The 27,157-nt window shown below is 34.7% G+C and overlaps 3 protein-coding genes and 1 long non-coding RNA gene across 4 annotated transcripts in view; 1 reads left to right on the plus strand and 3 right to left on the minus strand.

Annotated features, from left to right (window-relative positions):
• Positions 1-24,037, plus strand: part of LOC126930799 (uncharacterized) — a 45,511-nt gene extending 21,474 nt beyond the window's left edge. Inside the window, exons 2-3 of the long non-coding RNA XR_007717682.1 lie at positions 8,623-8,769; positions 23,785-24,037. This is a non-coding gene — a long non-coding RNA (uncharacterized LOC126930799). The remainder of the gene's footprint in view (positions 1-8,622; positions 8,770-23,784) is intronic.
• MAGOHB (mago homolog B, exon junction complex subunit) overlaps positions 1-27,157 on the minus strand; it is a 1,022,454-nt gene that overhangs the window by 224,035 nt on the left and 771,262 nt on the right. The gene's annotated exons all lie outside the window — the stretch shown is intronic.
• TAS2R9 (taste 2 receptor member 9) lies at positions 1,516-2,687 on the minus strand. Its single transcript, XM_050748258.1, has one exon. It carries the CDS (start codon positions 2,593-2,595, stop codon positions 1,660-1,662), a length of 936 nt encoding a protein of 311 aa, XP_050604215.1. The 5' UTR covers positions 2,596-2,687; the 3' UTR covers positions 1,516-1,659.
• On the minus strand, positions 17,826-18,963 carry TAS2R10 (taste 2 receptor member 10). Its single transcript, XM_050748272.1, has one exon. The coding sequence runs from the start codon at positions 18,874-18,876 to the stop codon at positions 17,953-17,955; it is 924 nt and encodes a 307-aa protein (XP_050604229.1). The 5' UTR covers positions 18,877-18,963; the 3' UTR covers positions 17,826-17,952.

A 27,157-nucleotide genomic window follows, 5' to 3' on the forward strand; every position in this document is an offset into this window, starting at 1 on the left:
CTCCCAGACGCAAACAAATTTTCACTTTGGAAGTAATTAGTACAATTAGATTGTAGATAACATTTAGTCAGAGGATAATAATTCTTGTCTTCATTTAAATGGCTAATTAGGGAAGGATATGATACAAATCTAATTATAAATGACATTTATTTTAGGCAGGCACATGGCAATATTTATGAAGAATTTGCTTTCTTTTCGGTTGTTCCTTAGAAGTGAAATATGCCAGGTAAAGATTTGTTATCTTTATTTTCTTTAATGTGAGAAATACCCTTGAAGACAATTCACTTCCTGAAACATTGTCTCTTGTATAATAAGCATTGTAATCTAAAATTAGGGAAATTTAAGTTTTACATTATTCTAGTTCCAATCAACTCCTTTTACAAGATTTGTAATCTCACAATGCATATTATAGTCATATTTCTAGATAGGGCAAACACATAAAAAAGTAACTACTCGGCAGACTGAGGCAGGGCAATCACTTGAACGCGGAGGTGGAGGTTGCAGTGAGCCGAGATGGCGCCACTGCACTCCAGCCTGGGTGATACAGTGAGACTCCGTCTCTAAATAATAATAATAATAATAATAATTTTTTTACCTGCCAATATTTCCAAAGAATAGGACTAATTCTACTATTAAATTGAATTTATTTGTTTTGGGGTGAGGGAGAGTACAACTTAGCCCCAAATACATTTAAATGTAGGTAATAAAAAATCACAATACACTAGGGATCTTCTTGTATTTAAATAGTTCTACAATGTGTGCAACACATGCAGGATTTTTCTATTTCTTACACGTGTGTAATGTGTCACAGGAAAGCATAAACTTAATAACTTGAAACCTAGTTATCCATAAAATATTGCTGGAAACAAAATAGAAAATAAAATGATGCAGAGGGAAAAGAACATGTCAGAGATTTCTGAGTTAGAAGGCTAGAGAGAACATTCCAAAAACTATTTGGGAACTGACTTCTAAGATTGCCATCACCAGCTACAGTACTTATGAACAAGCTGACTACTGGCACCCTCAACCTTCTTTCTCAAGGTGGTTCTGCTATACATAACTGTGCCTCCTCCCCTGGTCAAACCTTCATTCTTGAGATCATACTCCTTTTCCCACATCATATATTGTCCTACACAGAACCTCATTAAAGACTGTTTTTCTCCCTTCTTGATCAAGACAAACTCTTCCAGAAATGGAGGGGATAGGGCAGTGAAGATAAGGACCGGTCTTCATTTCAAAGTAGAGAGTTGTTTTGCATGATTGATTTTATAGAAAGGGTTGATGAGTTCTAAAATCTTTTTCCCAAAGCCCATTTGCCTGAATTTCTTCTACTCATTGAATTCAAGGCCTTTGCTAGTATTTGTCAGAAAATAAGTAGAACCTCTTTGCATTTAGTCAATGACATGAAATGATGAAATGTTAGTGTGGGATTTAGAGTCATTTTTTCTGCAATGACAAGGAATAGGTGGTGCAATGATAACATTAGATTACCAATTAAGACAAAAATGTGAAGGAACACAAAACAAATCTTCAGAATCATGATAGACATTAATGACTTCCAATAGCATGTAAGAGAAAATGAATGCAAACAGAAGGGAGAATGCCTGTTGTTGATTTCTTTCTCCTTGTAGTCAGGCTTTACGGGGTTTTTAGGGGACTCTATGGAACAAAAGGCTTTCTTCTCCTAAGGAAACCCTTCACAAATCTTAACATCTTCAGAAAAGCTGCCCTCAACTTGCTGTTTCCCATGATTAGAATGAATGAATGGCTTGATGGGAAAATGACAGTTACTATGTCACCAATCATCAACACTAATTTTCCCTGGGGAATCAGAGTGCTAGAGGTCATAACAAGAAAGACCGGGTAGTACAGAATGAGGAGGAGCAGAAAGATGATCACTGCCTTTACGGCCCTCATGTGGGCCTCTGTGCTGGGGTCTCTGAACCCTGTAGCATGCAGTTGAATCTGCTTGGTGTGTCTAACTAAGGAGAAAAGTAACAAGAAAAATGAGATCAGGCAAAGGATAAAGGGAACCATCGCCCCCAGGTTCAGGGTTAACTGTTTGAAAGCACCTGGAATTGTACTCACTTTGAATGCCCAAGTAATGTTTTCTTCATGACTGACCTTGAAAAGGTGATACCACATACCATTAATTGGAAAGCTAATAATTAAGGAGATAAGAAAGGACCCCAGAAGAATCGCAAGGATGACCTTGTTGATCTTTAGCTTCAGCCAGAAGAAAAATGGGTGGGATATATTGGCTATCTTGAGTAAATAGAAGATACTGAGGCAAGAAGTAAACCAGAGACTTGAATTATTGGCAAATGTCCAGACAGCATCCATAATGCTTTCTAGCACATTAGTGTCATATGTACCTGGAAAGAGCAGTATAAAGAAGCCATCTAATGATATTACACACAGCAAACAGATTCTGGAGATGGCCAAGCTGATCAGGATGATGTCAATCAAGGAAACATCTCTTCTTTTGAGCCAGTCAATACAGTTAACTAGTACAATGAATCCATTTCCCCAAATCCCTATGGTCAGTTCACCAGCAATTAAAATAATATATATTGCCTCTATTGTACTTGGCATACCAGCAGAGACTTCTGATTTTGAATATCACTGATGATGAATTGACTTTCAGCTGACCAGTGAAGAACAATGTCTCGGTATACCACTTAGACCGTGATATAATTGTCTTTCTCTTTCCTTTTTGTTGGCGGATGAAGAAGATAGCCAGTCCTGCTCTGGGCTAGAGCTGCCTACAGACTTCAATGATTGGGGCCAGTAATTTCCTTTGGTGTGGTGCAGTGATGACAGAAGGGCTCTAGGATGCAAATGGGAATGGATCTGGTTTCTTAAATTTGCACAATCTTTCTTATTTTAACCTCTGTATATTTTGGATTTATCAATCAGAGCTGTTGACCAGGAAATTCAAGAGGTATCAATTGCTTGGAAAATACGGCTAGAATTTAATTTGCTGGCCGACTATCCACCCTTGTTAGTATATTGGCATAGCTATCGCTATTACAGATTCTAGGTTTAATGTGTTAGCTTGTGTAGCCAGTTTACTTGCTTGATTGACTAAAGCTTTAAACAAATTGTTATTAACATTAAATGAGGCTTAAATGGCACAACTAGTGGAATGTAGAGGAAAGAATCTAAGGGTTTAGGAAGATAGATAGGAGTATTAAGGTGAATTTATCGTATGGGAACTTCACCTTCTCCCCATTACATGACTTAAGAGAGCCAAAAGGACACTCCATTCACTAGGGCATTGAGAAATACATTATTGAGGTAATTCCCAGTATCCTCAAAAAGGTGTGCAGTGTTGTCTTAGAAATACATTATTGAGGTAATTCCCAGTATCCTCAAAAAGGTGTGCAGTGTTGTCTTCTCAACAGAAGGTACAACGAGGGAAATAAACATGAAATTGTAGAGTTGTCAGTAAACGGGACACAGAAAATTCTGGTTTAGATGTTAGGGTTTCTTTTTTTTTTGAGACGGAGTCTTGCTCTGTCGCCCAGGCTGGAGTGCAGTGGCCGGATCTCAGCTCACTGCAAGCTCCACCTCCCGGGTTTACGCCATTCTCCTGCCTCAGCCTCCCGAGTGCCTGGGACTACAGACGCCCGCCACCTCGCCCGGCTAGTTTTTTGTATTTTTTAGTAGAGACGGGGTTTCACCGTGTTAGCCAGGATGGTCTCCATCTCCTGACCTCGTGATCCGCCCGTCTCGGCCTCCCAAAATGTTGGGATTACAGGCTTGAGCCACCGCGCCCGGCCCTGATGTTAGGGTTTCTTAGAGTGTTCTTGCTTTGTACCTGAATGTAGCTTCCGTACATAGAAAAAATAGTCAAAATACTGGTCACTTATCTTTAGAATGGAAACAGATCAGTCTGAACTGTGAGGAGGACAAAGCAAGAAACTAAAAAGCCTGAGAGAGATGCAAGACTCTTCAATCTGAACTGAATAATAAGAATACATGCTCTGAATTTTCTTAGCTCTATTTTTTGGCAGCAGATGTATTATGAATATTAGTATGTTAGTTATGTACACATTGGAAACACACAGTTTGTTTTATTGGGACATACTGAAACATGTCATTGGACGTAATAGAACATATTTGAAATAATAGAAAAAGGCACACAGCAATACACAGTTTCCAGAAATTTTATTTTGAAACGAATATTAAATTTTAAGGCAATATTAAATATTGCTTATCAAACGAACACAACAATACAAAGTATTTAATGAGATAATGTGTCATATGTTCAGGGTTTTAGACAAAATAAAGAGATAAAAATCTTGCAGATTTTTATGAGAAAGTAAATGGCTATTGTTACTCTATTAAGTGAAATTTGGGGTTTCTTTCATGCCTCTCTGTGAATTTTGTTTCTGAAGAAATATCAGATTACACAACTCAAAAATATGCACTGTGCTTATCATGACCAAAGCCATGAAAGCGGTAATATTCTGAGAAGGACTTCACTAAAGAAATTGATTCACATCCAACTGACAGACAAGGTTGCACCATGTTTACATCTCAGGGAATGCAGTATTTCATTATTTTGATTAAACTTTTGGAATGATAAAATTTTGAGGAGGGGAATAAAATGGGTTGAAGGTTATTATTTGGAAATGGAAGTACTCTGGGATCAATTTATAATGTCCAGAAAAGATGAAGATGAAAATATATCGTATTGGTGGGTGATTAATAACTGGCATTTTAAAATTTCTTGGTAAACCCAGATATAGAATCCAAGTTTGCCTTCTGAGTCATGGTCTTTTCCCCTGCATCCCTTCTTTTCTTTAGCTGTGTGGAATACTGATCAATTTAAGGAAGTTATTATGCCTATATTCAAATGTAAATGCAAATATGCTATAGTATATGACCAGAGTTACCCAAGGGCCCATACTTACTAAAATGCCACCCTTTTATCTTTTCTTGCTATAAATTAAACCCAAATGATCTCAATTTATTTGACACCATTGAATGTGTGTGTGTGTGTCTGTGTGTGTTTGTGTGTGTGTATTTATGTGTTGTTTGCCTTTTGGATTTAATCTTAGCATTGAGAAGTTAAAGAGGGATCCTAGCTGACAGACTTTAACATGTCTTTCCATTGCAGAAACACTTTAATCTAGAATGTTAGTTTATTGATTATTTCTGTCTCCACTAGAAAACAAATGAAATACTGGGAAACTTATGACATCATTTTCTGTATGTCTTTCCATGAGAAGTGAGCAAACACAAACCTACTTAGGCAGATGTTTCTTAAATTTCATTTTCTTTCCTTTGTTGAAATACTGTTTACCATTCTTTAGAACCTTACATCTTTTACAGGCATTTGTCCTCGAATTACTCCACTGGTTATTACTGATCAAGGGAAATGACTATACTTTTCATATTTGTAAATCAAGAACAGAATACTGCTGTACTGTCCTATTTTCTGACAACTTATATTTTGAATAGTTGCTGACTTTAACTCCCACCCCATTCTAAACTCTTCACTGTATCCATTGGGATCCCTAGTAAACCATTAGCAGAAGTCTTATATTCTCATTCATTTCTCTAACGGTTCACTTTATCTTCTTCATTTGAACTCAAGGTTCTGGAACTTTTTTGTTAAATGGACTCCTTTTCCAGTCTGGCACATGCTATAATTTCAGAATAATGTTTTTAAATGCATGAAATAAAAATATTTGAAATTTATAAGGAATCTGTATATATATATGACTTTTTCCTACAGTATGAAATATATTTTTAATATAATATAGGAATTTATGTGCTTTTTAATTGACATAACAAAAATATCTGGCAGAAAGACCAGTGATGAAAGTAAATGATAATAGGTGGCACCTGTAACAACAAAGATTTTTGACTTCCCAAAGTAAAAAAATTACAGATACTGCTGGTATGATATGTGCTTGTTACTTACATTCAAGACATAAGAAATACTAGATTGAAGCTAAGGATTAATAAAAATAAGTATATAATTTGGTGCCCCTCCCAGTTTATTCATCACTCATGTCCGTGGATCTTTTTATTTTAATACTCTGCAGTTAAATCCTGTGGCAGCTGTTTTCTCTCAGACCCTCATAGAAGTGGGTCTAAAGCTGGGGTGGGTGGGTGTTTTTCTTTCCCTCTCTTGTAACTTCCAAATTATTCTGTTTCCTTTTTTTTTTTTTGAGGCAAAGTTTCACTTTATTGCTTAGGTTGGTCTTGAACTCCTGGCCTGTAGCGATCCTCCTGCCTTGGCCTCCCAAAGTGTTGAGATTACAAGTGTGAGCCACCGTTCCTGGCCAGACTATTCTCCCTCTAATCCCTCATAAGACATACAGCAGTTCGTTATCTCCTGTCATCACTCTATACAAAACATTACCTTTCCTTGTCACAATCATAAGCCAGTCTTCCTTCCTTGATTTTTGCTTTCTACCTGAAATTAAATAGTTAAATATACTAAATTTTACCACCACTCCTTTTGTTAAAGTTCCCCTATCTTTTTGTTGGATGAAATAATCTTCTATTTTAAAAAAATTCATTCAGTAATCTTGTTTGTTGTATTTTTAATTTTTAAAAATTTAATTATTATGGACATATAATAGTTGTACAGATGTTTGGGGGTACATGTGAACCTCATGAAAACAGGGCAATATAAAGACCCATGTTGGGAACAGATGCCTTGAATGAGAAATATGCATGTTTCTTTAAGAAGAGGACAGTCTTAATAGAGAACTATATAAATTCAATAATTCAAGCATAAAACACTTTGTAGCATATTGGGAATAGTCTTGTCTGTTTGAATAAAAATGGCAAAGAAATAGGATATTTGGGATCCATGGAAGACAAATAATTTATTTGCTAAATAACAAAGTTTGGACAAGGCTTGAAATGTATATAACAGTTAAGAGCTTCAGCTTTGGTGCCAGACAGCTGGAGTTGAAGCTCATTCTCAGTTTTATTAGTTGTGTGATTTAGATTGTGCCGAATCTTTTCTTTCTCCAATGTGTAAAACGTTGATCATAGTACTATTGATCTCACAGAAATATTATACTTAAAGTCTTGCATTTAAAATACTTAGAATAGTTCTTATCATATACACTCAAAACATTGTAGGTACTATTATTATTGAATTTTTTGGCATTCCATTCAATAAATCATGATTCTCTTATCTAGTTGTTTTGCTATAGAGCCTTTATAGTCTTAATTACAATTTCCTATCCAGAATATTTGGCCAAATTTCACATTTTATGATTTCCATAGTTTGAATATTTGTATTCTCTTCAAAATTCATGTGGAAATGTAATCCCTAATGCAACAATATTAAGAAGTGGGACCTTTTAGGAGACGATTATGATGGGTTTGTCATTATGATGGGATTTAAAGGCCTGAAGGGAACTAAAGAGGCCTTTTAACCTTTCCCCCCTTCTGTTACGAAAAGATACAGCATTCAAGGTTCCATGCTGGAAGCAGTGACAAGGCCTTCACCAGACACCAAACCTGCCAATGCCTTAGTCTTGGACTTTCTAGCCTTCAGCACTATGATAAAATAAATTTCTGTTATTTATAAATTACCTCATCTCAGATTTTTTTTATAGCAGCAAAATGGACTAAGACAATGCCAATCACATGAAATCATAAAATATGGCAACATAATAATTATGGTTTAACAATTTATTTTCTATTACTCACTGAAAATGAAAACAAACTTAAATAGACTTAGTTGTTTTTCTCCTTCACATGTAGTTCTTTTTTTTATTCAATATTAATGCCCAGTGCATCTCATAATATTGAGGGACAGGTGACTATTTTGTTTCTGTCTGCAGTGGCATAAATAAAATGATTTTAACAGTATTTCAACTTAAACACAATAAGATATTTATATTTGACAACACATCTAAATGTTCAGGTTAAGTAAAAATATTCTCAGATATGTAGGTTTCAGATGTTTACTAAACATAGAACTTCTTTCAACATTTTGGAGGATATATTAACAAAAAACTATAATGGGGTGAGGAGATACTTACATGACGTGTGGAGTAAAATTTATAAGAAATTTTGTAAGGCTTACAATGTCAAAAATTAAAAAAAATTAAGAAAAGAACATCTGTATACTATAGAAATCTTAAAACTCCAGTTGTAGGTACAAGATCAACACATGTGAAACTCTTTAGTGTTTCTACACACCAGGCATCTGAACAGTGAATATAAAAAGTAAATTAAGAAAACAATTCCAAAATAATGAAATAACTAGGAATAAATTTAACCAAAGAAGCAAAATACTTATATACAAAAAATGATGAAACATTGCTGAAAGACATTAAGGAAGACACAAGTAAGTAGAAAGACATTCCTTGTTCATGGACAAGATGACTTGATATGGTTAAGATATCAATACTACTCAAAGCAATCTAAAGATTATTAAAATTCTTATCAAAAATTTCTACAGACCTTTTTTTTTCAGAAAGAGGAAAACTAATCCTCAAATTCGGGTGAAATTACAAGGGAACCCAAATACCCAGAACAATCTATAAAAAAGGAGAACAAAGTTGGAAAACTCACACTTAATTTTTTATTTTATATATATATATATATAAATTTTTTTTTTTTTTCCCCCTGCAGGCCTCGTTAAGGCTTCCCTGGGCTGGCTTCTGCCATGGCAGATACCAGAAGAAGCAAGCCTTGTCCCTGTTCACAGAAGATTCTAGCCAGATCAGGAGCTGAAGATAGCAAAAGAGGGAGAAGTCTAACCCACAGTCCCAGGCCCTGGTGAGTAAGGTTTGGTGCGAGGAGAAAGTTGATGATACGGAAGGGCGTTCCAGTCCTGCTCCTTTGGAAGTGGAGAATCCGGAGAACCTGGGGGATGCAAGATGGACAGGCTGCTGCTTAAGAACATCCAGCCTCCTAGAGAAAATTGTTGCTGTCAAGGTGACTGAATGAACTCAACTATGCCTTGTTATTTTAAAACCCACTGTCTGCTTTCTGAACTGATAATCAAGAGTCCATGTGTGTCTTAAAGAACGATTGTTCATTGTAGTAGAACCCATTGGGAGAAGTCTCTTGGCTCATGAACTCCATCTGGCCACAGCTGATTGAATTAGGGGTGGATACCTAACCCAAGTTAAGCCAATCTTATTCTGTGCCCACTGCAATGTAAGATGTAAAATAGGTATTTTTGTCTCCTTGGATCAGTGCTGTATCTTTAGTGTCTAGAATTCTGCCTACTACACAGTAGGGGCTCCATGCATATTTAATGAACAAATGAATGAATAAATCTCTGTGAAGAATTTGGAATTTTGACCTTGGAAACACAGAGAATGGGAGTTGTGGAAACTGAGTCACATTGGCTGCATAAGCTAGAAATAATACCCACTCCTTCCCATATCTGAGGTCCTTGGGGCTATCTCAGTCATGACTGAGTCCTGACTCTTTCTAAAGATGATTGGACTCAACTCTTAACTTTAGGACAGATGGCTCGACATCCTAACTATAAAGCTCCTTCCTCCTTTACTGCTTACATTCATTTCTGTTGCAACCAAAAACCTTTAATGACATGCTGAGAAATTTTGCACCTTGACATATCCTGTTCCCCACCCTAGGAGCTTCTCTAGGAGTCATAATCACTCCTGGCTGCACCTTGGGCTGCATCCAGATCTGCCCCACTGCCACCACCCCCAGCTCTGTAGGCTCTGGCTCTTAAGACTACAGGGACCCAGAGGCAGGAAAAAGTGGCATCATGGAATTCCATGTCCTTTAGGGCAAGTGGGAAGTACTATGCCTCTTCTCCTTGCAAGACCTCTCACTACATCCTGTCCTCAGATATGACACTTGGGCCCCTCAGGTCAGATACTCTTAGTTTTTCATCTGCTTTTACTCCATAGACACAAAGGGGAGATACCAAAGAAATGTACAGATTCATTCAAATCCTTATTAAAAATTCTCACAGACTGTGTTTCAGAAACAGAAAAATTTATCCTCAAATCCATATGGAATTACAAGAAACCTTGAATTTCCAAAGCAATCTTAAAAATGGAGAATAAAGTTGGAAGGCTCGCACTTAATATTTTTAAAATTCACTACATTACTTCTCAACTTTTCGGCTAAAGTCAAGTATAAAACTTACTACAAAGCTACAATAATCAAGACTGTTTTATTGGCATAAGGATAGACATATAGACCAATGTAATAGAATCGAGAGTTTTGAAGTAAACCCATGTATCTATGATTAATTGATTTTTGACAAGTGTGTAAAAATTCTTTAGGGCATAGTCTTTTTGACAAGTGACGCTATGACAATTGGATATCCACATGCAAGAGAATGGAGTTGGACCCCAAACTCACAACATATACAAAACTTAGCTCAATATGGATCAATTACCTAAATATAACAACTAAAACTAAATACACCTAGAAGAAAATCTAATGGTAATCTTTATGACCTTGGATTTGGCAATGGATTCTTACATATGACATGAAAAAAGTAAGCCACAAAAAAAATACTCAAATTGGATTTCACGCAAAATAAAACTTTTGTTTATCACAAGCCTCTCCAAGAAAGTGAAAAGACAATCTATAGACGGGGAAAATATTTGCAGATCATATAGCTGCGGTGACTTTAACAGTTAGAATATGTAAAGAATCTCTACAACCCAACAAAAAATCCAATTTTAAATTGGGCAAAAGATTTATAAATGTCTAATAAGCACATAAAAAGATGCTAAGCATCATTAGTCATTGGGGAAGTGCAAACCAAAACCGCAGTCACGTATTACTTCACATCCACTAGAATGGCTATAGTAAAAATCCTGGAAAATAACAAGGGTGGACAAGGATGTGGAAAGTGTGGAACTCTCGTACATTCTTGGTGGAAATGTACAATGATAAAGCTACTGTGGAAAACAGTTCAGTGCCTCCACAAGAAGCTAAGCATAGGAATTGCCATATTACCTAGTAATTTCACTCCTAGTATATATTGAAAACAGTAACTCAAATAGATACTTATGTGCCAGCATATATTGCAGCATAATTCACAACAGCCAAAAGGTAGAAATCACCCAAGTGTTTTTAAACAAATTAGGGTGCATACACACAATAAAATATTATTCAGTCACACAAAAGAATGATGGTCAGAGATACATGTTAAGATACTGATGAGCCTTGAAAACTTTCTTAGTAAACTAAACCAGATACAAAATGAGAAAACCTGTGTGATTCTATTCATATGAATTATCTAGACTAGGCCAATTCATAAAGCCAAAAAGCAGATCAGAGGTCACCAGGAACTGTGGGAAAGGAAAAATAGGGAGTTACTGCCTAATGAATCCAAAATTTCTATTTGTGGTAATGTAAAAGTTTTGGACACAGTGGTGATGCTTGCACAACATTGTGAATGTAATCAGTGCCACAAAATTATACTTAAAATGGTGAAGATGACAAATTTGTTATATAAATTTTATCACAATGAAACAAAATAAATGTGTAAATTAAAAAAATTAATATTCCAGACCATAAAAACATGCAGCGTGGAAATGGCTATCAGGAGAATAAGAATGAATTAAACTTAATTTTATATGAAATGAAGATAAAGGTATCAATTTAAAACCCAGCACATGAAAATTTGATATCAATAGAAAACAGGAAAGGAAAAAAAATCTAAAAGAAAGCATTAAAATAGAGTAAAAAGAAGAAATGAGAAGATAGAAAACAATATAATCACAGTTACATTAAGTGTAAAAATGTTTCTCAATAATTTTGAGATTACATTATTAAAGTGTCAAAAATGAGATACTTGTTTTCTACAAGAGACATTTAAAAAATAAAAAGCAGAAGTGTTGAAAATGCAGAGGTGGAAAACACATGATCTAGAAATGATAAATGCTTGAAGTGATGGATCCTAAATATCTTGACTTTTATTACACATTATATACATGAAACAAAATATCACATATACCTTACAATGTTGAACAAATATTATGTATCAAAATAAAATAAAATGTAACAAAATTAGGGAATTTACCAAGGGCAAAATAAAATTTAAAGCAAAAACTTTCATGATAAGAGTTTTTAATATTAGTAAAAACCATAAGAAAGTAATGACCCTGAATAAAAATGCAATTATCAACATTGCTTCAAATTAAATGCAACTACAAATAAAACAATTATGAGCATAAACAAATAAATCAGTAATTGTAAGTGTAGGTTTACTAATTTAACTATTGGAAATTTTCATATATTAAAGATGTAAACTAGTAATATCATTAATGTTCATCTAATGTATATACATTTAACACCATCAAACTCATTTAAAGAAAATCAGTCACAAAAATGGATCATACGTTGGGCCAAATAAATCTCATCCTAGGCCAAATATCATACACATATGCTGTCTGACCCAACTTAAATAAAATAAGATATCAATACAAAAGTTACCTTTAAAAATCTCATTATTGTTAAATATCTCTTGCATTAAAATGAAAGTGTAAAGAATATTTTGAAATTCTTTGAGTTGAATACAATATAAGAACAATGTGTCAACATTTGTGGAATACATGTAAGTTGATATTTGGGCAGAAAACATACAATTTTGAATACTTTTACTGAAAAAAAAAGAAAGCTAGTGAAACAAACAACTTTTGCCTTCAAAAATATGGTAAACTGTCATCCTAACCAAATTAACGCAGAAACAGAAAACCAACTATCACATGCTCTTGCTTCTAAGTGGGAGCCAAACATTGGGACACACAAACGTAAAAATGGCAACAATAGACACTGAGGACTAAGTGGAGAGGGAGAGAGGGCAGGGATTAGGGGGTAAAGACTGTCAAACTAGCTGTTGAGTACCATGCTCACTACGTGGGTGATGGGTTCAATTATACTCCAAACCTCAGCACCAAGGAATATAATCTGCTAACAAACCTGCACCTGTACCCCCTTATCTAAAATAGAAGTTAAAATTATTTTTATAAATTAAAAAAAGCTGCATAAAAATATATGAAAACCAGATGTCTGGAAAAGTCCTTCCAGTCCAGAAAAGATAAAGATACTGAAAAAGAAGCCTTCAGAATTATTTTTAAAGTGCATGGTCCAGCTGTCAAGAGAGTTAAAAAAAGAATCCTCAGATGCCAAAAATAGTGGGAAAGTGCAAATCATGAGAGGAAACAGTGCTGAAGATAGAGTTAGTCCCTAACTATCTATCTTGGAGTTAGAGGAGGTTATCTATCAGAGGGCATTGTCACTCTCCTTTAAACCGGTGTTTAAGTATTTTTTTATTTTGTTATTTTTTTAAATTGATGTTCTGCGGTGAAAAGGTATATGCAAAACTATCCCTAAAGGCTGACAGAGCTGAGAGGCCAAAGAAAGAGGCTAACAAATCCAGTTTCTCAGAAAGAAATGTTTATTTATTTATTTACTTATTTATAATTTTTACTCCAACCACTTTTTGGATACAAGTATTTTTTTGTTACATGGATGAGTTATATAGTGGTGAATTCTGAGATTTTAGTATACCCATCACCTCAGTAGTGTAAATTGTACCTAATAGGTAGCTTTTTTATCCCTATCCTCCCTTCCGACCTCCCCCTTTTGAGTCTCTAAAGATCACGATATCACTCTGTATTTCTTTGCACACTCATAGCTTAGCTCCCACTTATAACTGAGAACATGCAGTTTTTGGTTTTCCAGTCCTGTGTTACTTCGCTTAGAATAATGATCTCCAGGTCTATCCAAGTTGCTGCAAAAGATATATGTATCTTATACATCTCTCTCTATATATATATCTTATACATAGGCATATGTTATCTTCTTTAAAAGAAATAAATATTTAATAGGAACTTATAAACAGAGGCAATGTCTTGGGTGGCCGCAAGATATTGGATCCGCACACCCGCCCTCCAGAAAATATCCTTTATATATTAAGCTTTTTGGGTAAAACATGTGCAGCTACTCATACCTCAGACTCTCTTGCTAAAACTTATGACCACTAAGAAGGTTAGCTCTTTATGAGGGGTTATCTATGTCACGGGAATTGTTTAAAGAGCTTGCTGCAGAACACATTGGTATGCAGGAGATAAACATCAGTGGCTGTGGTAGTTTTGCTTCAGGATGGCATCACTCTTTCTATGCAATAGGCTATTTTCCTATTTTATGTAATAATAACTGTACACATTTATCAGGTACATAGTGATGTTTTGAAACATACAATGTATAGTGATTCGGTAGGTTAATTAGAAGATCTATCATCTCAAACATTTATCATTTCTTTATTGGGAATATTGAAATCCTCCTTCCTGATATTTAAAACTATGTATTATTGTTAGCTATAGTCATCCTATAGTCCTATAAAACACTAGAACTTACTCCTCCTATCTAGCTGAATTTTGTATACTTTTACAAACCCCTGTCCTTCCCAGCCTCTGGTATACTCTGCTTTTCTTTTTACTTCTATGAGATCTTCTTTTTTTAGTTTTCTTATATGAGCGAGAATGTGTGGTGCTTAACTTTTTGTTTCTGGCTTAATTCATGTACCATAGTGTCTTCGCTTTCCATCCATGTCATTGCAAATGGCACTTCATTCTTTTTTTTAAACTGTTATGGATAAATAGTATTCCATTGTGTATATATACAGCATTTTCTTCATCCATTCATAAACCAGTGCTTATGTTTTAAAAGATCATATGCATGTTGGATAAGATACCTGACTTGGACTTCTCCAAAGTTAGAAGTGAGATTGGATACTATCTATAAGCCAAGACCCCTGAAATGCAAAATCTTAATAGACAAATGAGAAAATAATATATGTCCAGCAAAAGACTAAAGTATGAGTACTTAACACTCAGCCAGTGTAGTTAATTGAAAGGGGAATGTAAAAGGGAATGAAAGACGAATGTTGCTCTAAGAATTTGTAACAATAGCCTTTCACTCATGTATACTTGGGGCTAGAAGTTAAATTCTATATAGCCTAAATCATTGCAAACTGAAAAGTTTAGCTTAAAGAAGTTGAGACTGCAAGTGACCCCAGTCAGCCTTCACAAAGTTAAACTCTTTCTGGCAGATGTCACTGTAAACCTGACCTCAAAGAATTCCCACAGATAATATTCTAATAAAACTGAGTTCAAAATAAAATCATAAAACATGTGAGGAACAAGCCAATATAATCAAAAGTTAGTACAAACAACAAAGTTAGTCATCAGAGCTACAAACGCAGCAGATATCAGAATTAGAGCTTATGCAGTCTGTGCAAATGCTAGGGAAGATTCTTTTTCTTTCCCTTGTTTCTCAAAGCAAGTATTACTAAACATATTTTTTCACGTGCCTCATCTTTTATTTAATTGTATTTTTCATATGACATAAATTATTACATAGAAAATTACATAATACAAGAAAATTAAAATTATCTATAATCCCAATATCCACAGATAACCTCGTCATCCAGTTTATATATAAATCTAATCAAAACAGATTTTTAAAGTAACATGCTTATTATCTGTCATCTATCTATGTTGAGATCTATTTTACAATATATGTAGAAATATGTTAACAATGGTTAGTTGAGTACTGCAAATGTGCATAATCAATTTCTTTATATATTTTTGTGTTTGCTAATTTTAGATGCAATAAAACTGTGTTTTATAGTAGAAAATGGAGCTTTTGATGAAAGGAACAGGTATCAGTAAAAATAAGTTAAAATCGGCAAAAATAGCAGAAGAAACCATAAATCAATATGAGATCATGTAAATTATCCACTTATTTCCCCAAACATTATAAACTAAATTACTCACTAAATAGCAAATTAAGAAAAAATCATAACACATATATGGCATACTGTTAATGTATAAAGTAGTCACAAAATTGGTAAGAAAAACTATGACATGAACAAATAAGGAAAAAACAATGAACAATTCCCAAAGTGTATATGCTATTGGTTAATCCTGTAATAATGCTTAACTGCACTAGTAATCAAATATATGTGAAGTAAAGATATTTTTGCAATCAAGGTAATGACATTAAAAATAATAACCTGCTTGATTTCGAGACTGGAATAAGATGTATATTTTTTCACTATTAACATATAGGTTTACTACTTCTACAGAGCAATTTATCAGTTCTGCAAGGAATTTGTCAAATTTCTCCCCATTGGAATTTTCCTTAAAAATAATTTACATATTACTCTGTCTATATACTAGTCATACTGGACCTTTAGTTTCTGGAATACCCTCTACTCCTTCTTGCTTCAAGACCTCGACATGATACTTTCCCACCCCAAATTTCTCCTCCTTTGTCCACCTTACTCCTACACATTATTTAGATATCAAATTAAACCATTAACCTCAGTGACATCTTGTCCATTCCCATGACCAGGTCAGGTCAACATCCTATAGTTTTTCTCTCCCAATATCATAAATATGATTGTTTAAGTTAGCTAGCTATTCATTTGTTTTCCATTAGAATATATTTTCCATTATATTGATGTCTTGTTCACTACTCTGTCCTCAATACCTAGCCAAGTTAGCATTCAAATAGTATTCATATGAATGAATAGTATTCATGCTCTATAATACTCATATTATGTTTATTTCTAACAGTGGAAAACTGAAGACAATTTAAATGCAAACGATATGATAAACATTAAGTATATTATTGTATATTTGCAAGGGGAGTTATGTACCCCTTAAAATGATTAGTATAAGTAATTTTTGAAAACATGGGAAAATGAATAAATTCCACATTATCAACATAATCTATATGGAGAACATAGTTCTTTTTACAGTATAATTGCCAATAAGCCAATATATTTGGTTGAAATAGGCAGCAGCATTGGGTTTTCTTTTTTCTGCTATCTCTTTATCTGTACATTCTAAACACAATAGTTTAAAAATATAAAAATATTGATTTGGAAACCTGACATAGAAAATGAATTAAGTCCTTATATTTGGAAATATTTCACTTATTAGGCCATAAGTATGAGATCAAGGCACTTTTGGAAGTTGCCAAAATAAGTCACTGAGTTTATAACCTGAGTTGGACATAAAATTTCACTTTAAAACCCAAAATTTGAAACATGCCTGTGACTGCAAGTTTGTGTAGATAAACGTGTGTGTGTGTGCGTGTGTGTGTGTGTGTGTGTGTGTATGAAGCTCTAAGACAGAACATTTCATATTTCACACAGATTCTACCCTGTGTTCATCTTGTGTCCTTTGGTCAGGGACTGCGTTGAATCTTGCAGCCTTTGGATCTATGCTTCTAGAAAAATCTTTACTCAACTTTAATTGGTTCATAATCTGCCTTATCTCAAATCACTGATTATGAAGAGTATATTTATTTCATCAGTGTTTTGATCCCATATCCCTCAACTAGACTCTTGTTTCCCTAGCTATATTTCACAGAACTACGTCTATTACTCTACTTGCTACACATCAAACATACACCAGTAAAAGAGGATGTTAGATTTTAAAAAATGAAAAAAATAACCCTTTAAATAATTAAAATAGCATACTGAAAAGAAGCACCACCATCTATCCTCACTTCCATGTTCTAAATGTCAAGATTGATATAATTTTCTTTCTTTTTTTTTTCTTTGGGTTTTCTTGGAGAATAGGTGTCCTTGCTTCAGAAAAGTCAGGTAAAGCACAACGAGAAGTCTTATTTTAGAGCTTATTCTCACCGCTATAATTTTTATAGTGAATAGTCTCCAGGCTGATGGTTTTCCTCTAGGAAGTTTGTAGGAAGAAGTTGCAGGGTGGGGAAGCTGACTAAGCCACTGAGTTTGCATGTGAGATTAAAATCTCCTCAAAGACGAGATTCCCTGAAATGTAGTCAAAACAATTATGGAAGATTTAAGTGATTTTTAATGACACAGTTTAAAAAACAAAGCAAGAATGCAGTGCAGTGAAACAGATCTTCAAGGATTTATTCACTGGATTCTTTTCATGGAACATCCATATCTCCCCAAGGTGTCTATGTGGCTCTGAGGCTTTTCCTTTTCTCACAGCACTTCAATTGCTGTAGTACCCTCAAAGAGGCTTGCTTTAGCTTGCTGTTTCCTAGAATTAAGATAAATGAGTGACCCCAGGGATAGATGGCTGTGGTTGTCATTCCAAACATAAGCAACAGTTTGTTTTCTGGCACAGTAAAATACGATATTTCTATGGCTATGCCTATAAAATACAAGATAAAGAGGATGATGAAAGATATTAAAACTTTCATTGCCTTCACATGAGCTTCAGTGTTGGAGTCTCTCAGTCCTGTCACATTTGATTGCATCTGCCTGTTGTGTCTCCAAAGGGAAATGATCAACAAAACACTTGTAATTAGGGATAGTGTAAAGAAGAAAATGACTCCCAGATTTAGCAAAATCTGCTTAACAAAGTATTCATTTTTAAATATGTTGAGACGCCAGACTGTGTCATTCTTCATTTTAAAATCATTAAGAATCTTCGCAATATATGCAAAATTAAGTAAGCATGAAATAAGTAAGAATCCCATCAGAAGGGGAAGAACCCTATTTGTTCTACTCTTCAACCAGAGAAATATGTAGTTGGAAAAATTTGCTATCTTCAGGAAATAGAAGATGCTGAGGCTGGTGGCAAACCACATACTTGATTGATTACTAATTACCCAAAAGTAACTAATATATTCAATTAGGTTACCAGAAGCATATATATCTGGAGAGAATATCCGTATGAATCCATCTGTAATTATTAGCCATATCAGAAAAATTCTAGAAATAGCTAAGCCGGTGAGAATAAAGCCAATTGTAGATAACTTATTCTTGGCACAGTCAATGCAGTTTACAAGTCCAATAAATCCATTCCCTAAAACCGCAAATACTGACTCACTAATTACAACAAAAATGAAGATGCCTTCCACTACACTTAGCATATCTGCTAATTCTTAATATTGCTTCTGTTACGTCTATCTTAGATTACCTGTTGCAGAACGAGGCATATATTGGCTGCTTGATGGAAGCATGACTTTCTTCTCATTTGTTATATAAAGACTTGAAATTGCCCCAGTAATGGCTTATGATGGAATTAGACATTTCTCAATGAAGACCTTTCCAAATATATCTATAAAACGTGGCTAGTCTAGAGAATGTTCAGACTGAATGCCTATCTATAATTTGTTAAAATGCAAATGAAAATTTGTGTTTCATGGATTTTACATATCCTGCTGAGACTACTTTACATTTAATAAAGTGAATTGTAGAGAAGGAGTGCCAAACATATACCTATAGAATGTAATGCAAAACAGAAACAAAATACTTGACTTTATCTTTTAAAATATCAAATCATTATTTATGTCATTTATAATCAATTTATATTTGTAAAGAAAATACTATGTAGAAGTGAAAAACAAATTTAGCCATTGTAGATACCTACTCTAAATGATGAATTTAATTTTTAATTAAAATTTAAGCTCAACTCTGGGTATGACAAGTTTCACAAATGTATCACAAAACTGTTGCTGTTGTTTTATACTCATGGTTATTACACCCTTGAATGCAGAAGATTATGTTGACTACCCTTGACATGAAAGGCTCAGGAATAATCTCTTCATTTAACACATTACTGTTTACAGGCACTCATTCATTTATCCAACAAGTATTTACTGAATATCTAGATACAAAAAACTCTCTCTTGATCTTTGAGGGAATATAGTGGTAGTCAGAATCTCAAAGCTTGTGTGATTTATAGAGTGTATATTCTAATGAGGGAGGCAGGAAACAAGTAAATCAACATACTGATCTAAGAATTAAAAGTGAAATTAAAAGTGAAATCTACCATTTATTGAGCTTTTATTATATTCCTAGCACTATATTAAGTATCTTAAGGTCATTTTTTTCTCATCTTAATTTCATAAGCCTTCAATCCTTTAAAAGAGCGACTATTTTTTGTATTTACATTAAAAATGAATAAACTAAGGTTTGCAGGAAAAAAAGACCTTCTCTCGTTTATCCTGGCATGAATACCATAAATAAAATTGCACAATGATTTCAAAATAAAGTTAAATTAAGCATAGGAATAGACTACAAATGATAGAAAATCAAAACAAACCAACCAAAAGTAAGTAGGAAAAGTAAATTCTCATGGACTGTGCATATTGAAATTGACAGATTTAAGAATATGTGTAGATAAATTAGCTAATGTATACACTGTTTACAAAACACAAGATGAAATTTCAGAGAAGAGCAGCAAGAGACTGTCAGAAAGAAATGGGAACATCTGGGGAAAAACTTCTAGAAATGGAGAATATAATTTTATAAAATGTAAATGAACTAAATACTCCAAGTAAAAATTAATAAAGAAGAATTTAAAACTCTGACCATATACTGCTTACAAGAAACACAATATAATATATAAAAAGAAAGCTTTAAAGTAAAATTATGGAAAAATAAGCCAGGCAAACATTATCCAAAATAAATCTGGCATAGTTATATTAATATTATATAAAGCAGGCTTTAAGGTAGGAAACATCATTAGAGAATAAATGGGGAGTGTACTTTATAGTGATAAAAATGCTCAAATCTACAGAAAGATAGGGTAATCCCAAAAATTTATGAACCAGATAAACTACCAAACATTTACAGAAAAGGAAAAATAAGACAAATCTATAATCATCATGAAAGACTGTAAAATATATAACGCAATAGCTTAGCCTAGAAACATACCAAAAATCAATAGATGGAAAATATATGAAAAAACAATTGACAAACTTGTGTTCAACAGTAAAATAACTCATATTATTTTCATGTGCACATAGACTGTTTTTATCAAGAGTGATCATATGTGAATCCAAAAGAATATCTCACAAGTGTTGAATGTTCCCTGAATTCAAAGGAATAAAATTAAGTTCAATAATAAACAGATAACTAGAGAAAGAAACAATTTACTAAGACAAAAAAATTCTAAATACTCAAGTCAAAGAAGAAATAACAAAAATTAGAAAAATATTTTTAACTAAATAATACAGGTTGTGTATACCTTATCTGAAATGTGTGAGACCAGAGCGCTTTGGATTTTGGATTTTTCTTTTTTTTAAATTTTGGAATATTCACATCATACTGATTAAGCATCTCTAATTCAAATATTTGAAATCCAAAATGTGCCAATGAGCATATCCTTTGAGTGTCATGACAGAGCTCAAAGAGTTTCAGATTCTGGAGCATTTCAAATTTCAGATATTTGGATTAGGGATACTCAACCTGTAATAAAGAAATGACTTATTAAAGTTTACATAATCCCATTAAAGCCATTCTTTGAAGGAAGTTTGTAGCCTTGAATGCATCTTTTGGAAAGGAAGAAAGGCTAAAAACAGATGAATTTTGTTTTCATCTCTAGAAGCTAGAAAATTAAGAGTGAAAGAAAATTGAAGTCAAGAAATTATAGTAACAGCAGAAATCACCAAAAGAAAAGAACTAGATACAGTAATATACTAATGTTGGTCAAAAGAAAATACAAATTACTACAGTCCTTAGAGATAACAAAAATACAGCCTGGGTGTGATAGCTAATGCCTGTAATTTCAGCAGTTTGGGAGACCCAGGTGGGAGAATCACTAGAGCCCAGGAGTTTGAGACCAGGCTGGGAAACATAGTAACACTTTATCTCTACTAAAAAATAAAAATAAAAATAAATAATTTATCAGGTCATGGAGGTGTGTGCCTGTAAGGGAAGCCAAGGTGTAAGTATCGCTTGAGCCCAGGAGTTTGAGCTTGTAGTGAGCTATAATTGGGCCACTGCACTCCAGCCTGGGTGACAGAGTGAGACCTCATCTCTCTCTCTCTCTGTACATATATATATACACACACATATACATATATATATTGTATAATGTTATATAATGTACAGTTACGTATCCTTGTGTATAATCTTTCATGATAACGCAATACTGTGAACAGCTTTATACAAAATTTCATCAAGAACACTTATAAGACAATTACAGGCTAATATAGCCAGAATGTAGATGCAAAAATTCCAAACAAAATGTTAACAAAATAGAATCCAGCAATATATAAAAGAATAATTCATTATAACAAATGAAGTTTTAAAAGCTAATAGATTAAAATGAAATAATTAAAGATATAGTCAATTAACACAAAAGAAAGCCAGAAAAAGGACAGGGGGCCAAAAACAAGTGAGATAAATGAAAAACATAGAGCAAAATGCAAGACTTATAGCCAACCATACTGATAATTGCATTAAATATGATTTGATAAACTAATTAAAAGATAGAGATCATCAGAATGAATAAACGAAAGCACAATTAAATGTTATGGTTGGAAGATAAAACATTAAACATAAAGGCACAGATAGACTGGATGTAAAGGGATAGAAGAAGCTATACTATGGAATTTGTAACCATAAACAGCAGGACTAGTTCTATTCTCAAAGTGGCCATATTATCAAGACAAGTAGAAAAATAGAGGGATGTTGTATAATGATAAAATATTCAATTTATCAAAAATATTTAACAACCCTGAAGGTGTATCAGACTAATAATTGTGACTCAAAATAAATAAAGCAAAATCAACAGAATTAAAGCAAGTGATAGGCATAGCAAAGATTTAAAAACCCCTTTGCTGTGATCTGCATGTGTCTCCTCCACAGTCTATATGTTGAAACTTAATTGCCAGTATGCCAGTATTAAGAGATGGGTCCTCTAGGAGGTAATAAGGGCAGACCTCTCATGAATGAGATTAATGATCTTATAAAAGAGGTGTGAGGGAGGTGTTCATCCTTTTTGCCCTTTCACCTTCTACCGTGTAAGGACACAGCATTCCTCTCCTCTGGAGGATGCAGCAACAAGGAGCTACCTTGAAAGCAGAGAGCAGACCTCAGGAGACATGTTTATCTTCAACTTCCCAGCATCCAGAAATGTGAGAAAATAAATTTCCATTGTTTATAAACTACTCAGTCTAAGGTACTTTGTTGTAGTAACACATGGAATAAAGAACTCTCTCACGGTAATTGTTAAAAGAAGTAAACAAACACCAGTAAAAATAGAGAAGACGTGAACAACACTTTCAAGAAACTTGATCTAGTTTACCCTTCTACAAAATTATATCTAACTGAAGACCAACCATTCTTTTCAAGTGCATGTGGAAATTTTGCTAAGATTAATTATACTCCAATGAACAAAATAGTTCTCAATAAATGTCTCATTTTTAAGATGGATGTGATAGCCTTTTGTGACTTTCCACATTTAACCCAAAATGAAAGTTCCTTTTTACAGGAAGGAAGGAAGGAAGGAAGGAAGGAAGGAAGGAGGGAGGGAGGGAGGAAGGGAGGGAAAGAAGGAAGGAAGGAAGGAAGGAAGGAAGGAAGGAAGGGAGAAAGAAAAGGAGGCCAAATCAAAAACGTTATAATTCTTTCATGTTTACATTTCCTAAAATGCTGAAATATTTTTGTGAATTTTCTAACAAAATCCATTTTTGGATGGCATTTCATTAAAACTATAATTTATAAAGGTTTGGCATCACATTGTAGCTAATTCTAAATCTTGACATATGGTATACCTCTTGGATATTCTTTGGTATAATTCACATAATGTTTCATAATTTTAACAAATATAGTCCTTATTTATTACTTAACAGATTTCCCTAGCTATGCTTTTTGTCACCTTTAGAATTGGGAAAATATTGTTACAACACATTTTCTAATGAATTTTGGTTGAAATGTAGGAAAACTCATGTTATCTGAATATTTACTTGCATATGGTATCATTTCTAAATTATTTTAGAATCTGAATACTATTTATTTCTATGTCTCATTTCATTCTGTTTTGGTAGACAATAGTACCATCTCCACATTGTTCTTCTCCCCCTTCAAGAATGGTAATAAAAGCAGGAGACTGACTTGGGCAGCAGGATTCCTGAATTGCTCTGAACCCTTACACAGTACTCTGGTGAGTGACCATCATCACTTTTCTAGTTCTTTGTTTCCAAGTATTGGGGAATGTTTTCCCAAGTCCCTAGTAAGCTACTTCTATATGGCCTCTAATTCTTTTTCTACTCATTGCTCACATTTTCTTAAAAATTTTCAAGAAGTTGCTTATTGTATTAGTCTGTTCTTGCACCGCTATAAAGAAATACCCGAGACTGGGTAATTTGTAAAAAAAAAAAAAAAAAAAAAAAAGAGGTTTACTTGGCTCATGGTTCTGCAGGCTGTACAGGAAGCATAATACCTTCCGCTTCTGGGGATACTTCAGGAAGCTTCCAATCATATTGGAAGGCAAAGAGGGATGGAGCCATGTCAGATGAAGGGAACAGGAGCAAGAGAGAACAAGAAGGGGAGATGCTATACACTTTTAAACAACCAGATCTCATGAGAACTCACTGTCATGAGAGCAGTGCCAAGAGGGGAGGGTGCTAACCCATTCAAGAGAAATCCATCCTGTGATCCAATCACCGCCCACCAGGGCTTCCTCCAACATTGGGGATTAAAATTCAACATGAGATTTGGTGGGGACACAGTTCCAAACCATATCACTCATATTTTATGGAAGGTAGTTTTTATTCTGTAATTGATTTCCCTTAGCCATCAGTTTAGTCTGAATTTTGTTTACAGGCTTTTTGTTGTTATTTTATATAATGTATACACATTGTACATGTTTTTGTAGTTTGGCACATCTACCTTTTCCTTTGAGGTTTCAGCCACTTCCCTTATGATTAAAAATGTCTTCTTCTCAAGATTAAACATTCATCTTTATTTTCTTTTGTCCTTTCACAATTTTTACTAAATTAAAAAAAAAGAAATTTTAAGATATTAAGCTAGCATTACCTCCTCACAACAAGTAGTTCACAATACTTATGAAGATTCTTGGTTGCATAACTAGAAACCAACTTTAATCAATTTAATTAGAAAAATAGTTTGTTGGAAGGGTATGGGTAACTCATAGAATTGATAAGTACACTTGAAAATTAGTATTAGACAAAAACCAAGAATAGGATGATAAAGGCAAACTCCTGCCACAGAACAGCCTTTGTAAGTTGCTTTCCCCACTGTCAGAGCTGGTTACGCTCATGCTGCCACTGCCACTGCCATCCTTAAATTCATTTTTCATGAAAAAAGGAAAATTAAGTTTTTTCACCTACTGTAAAAAACCTCTAACAGATTTTGGGTGATGTTCATTCTTCTGTATGTCTTGTAACTCAGTTAACGTATGTTATATTGCATTATAAGGGAATAATAGATGAAAAATAGATATTTTATAAACTATGTATATATTTATTTCCATAACAAAATAAAGGATAAATACTCATAACAATTATAATCTTTTTTTCTGCAACTGGTTGCATGGTTGTAACTAGTATTTATCATTTTCTTCCACTTCAGCTGTAATATGGTTTGTTTGTATCCCCACCCAAATCTCAACTTGAATTGTATCTCCCAGAATTCCCACATGTTGTGGGAGGGACCAGGGGGGAGGTAATTGAATCCTGAGGGCCAGTCTTTCCCATACTATTCTTGTGATAGTGAATGAATCCCATGAGATTTGATGGGTTTATGAGGAGTTTCTGCTTTTGCTTCTTTCTCATTTTTCTCTTGCTGCCATCATTTAAGAAGATCCTTTCATCTCCCACCATGATTCTGAGGCCTCAACAACCACGTGGAACTGTTAAGTCCAATTAAACCTTTTTTGTTCCCAGTTTTGGTATGTCTTTATCAGCAGCATGAAAATGAACCAATAGTCAAACTGGTACCAGTAGACTGGAACATTGCTGAAAAGATACCTGAAAACGTGGAAGCGACTTTGGAACTAGGTAACAAGCAGAGGTTGAAACAGTTTGGAGGTTCAGAAGATAGGAAAATGTGGGAAAGTTTCGAACTTCTTAGAGACTTGTTGAATGGCTTTGACAAAAATATTGATGATGATATGCACAATGAAATCCAGGCTGAGGTGGTCTCAGATGGAGATGAGGAACTTGTTGGGAACTGGAGCAAAGGTGACTCTCGTTATGTTTTTAGCAAAGACACTGGTGACATTTTGCCCCTGCCCTAGAGATTTGTAGAACTTTGAACTTGAGAGAGATATTTAGGGTATCTGGCAGAAGAAATTTCCAAGCAGCAAAGCATTCAAAACCTGACTCGGGTGCTGTTAAAAGCATTCCATTTAAAAAGGGAAACAGTATAAAAGTTCAGAAAATTGGCAGCCTGATGATGCAGTAGAAAAGAAAATCCCATTTTTTGAGGCGAAATTCAAGCAGGCTGCAGAAATTTGCATAAGTAATAAGAAGCTGAATGTTAATCACCAAGACAATGACAAAAATGTCTACAGGGCATGTCTTAGGTCTTCGTGGCAGTCCCTCCCATTACAGACCCGGAAATCTAGGAGGAAATCATGGTTTCATGGGCTGGGCCCAGTGTCCCCATGCTTTGTGCAGCGTAGGGACTTGGTGCCTTGTGTCCCAGCCACTCCAGCCTTGTTTAAAAGGGGCCAACGCAGAGTTTGGGCTGTGACTTCCAAGAGTAGAAACTCCAAGCCTTGGCAGCTTCCACGTAGTGTTGAGCCTGCGGGTACACAGAAGTCAAGAATTGAGGTTTGGGAACCTTTACCTAGATTTCAGAAGATGTATGGAAAGGCCTGGATGCCCAGGCAAAAGTTTGCTGCATGGGTGGGGACTTCCTGAAGAACCTCTGCTAGGGCAGTGCGGAAGGGGATTGTGGGATTGGAGCCCCTACACAGTCTCTACTGGGGCACTGCCTAGTGGAGCTGTGAGAAGGGGGCCACTGTCCTCCAGACCTCAGAATGGTAGATCCACTGACAGCTTGCACTGTGTGCCTGGAAAAGCAGCAGACACTCAATGTCAGCCCATGAAAACAGCCAGGAGGGAGACTGTACACTGCAAAACCATTTGGGCAGAGCTGCCCAAGACCATGGGAACCCACCTCTTGCATCAGCGAGACCTGGATGTGAGACCTGGAACAAAGGAGATCATTTTGGAGCTTTAAAATTTGACTGCCCTGCTGGGTTTTGGACTTGCATGGACCCTGTAACCCCTTTGTTTTGGCCAATTTCTCCCATTTGGAATGGTTGTATTTACACAATACCTGTACTCCCATTGTATCTAGGAAGTAACTAACTTCTTTTTGATTTTATAGGCTCATAGGAGGAAGGGACTTGCCTTGTCTCAGATGAGACTTTTGACTATGGACTTTTGG

The sequence above is a fragment of the Macaca thibetana genome, chromosome 11 (assembly GCF_024542745.1).
Source record: "Macaca thibetana thibetana isolate TM-01 chromosome 11, ASM2454274v1, whole genome shotgun sequence".
NCBI lineage: Eukaryota > Metazoa > Chordata > Mammalia > Primates > Cercopithecidae > Macaca > Macaca thibetana.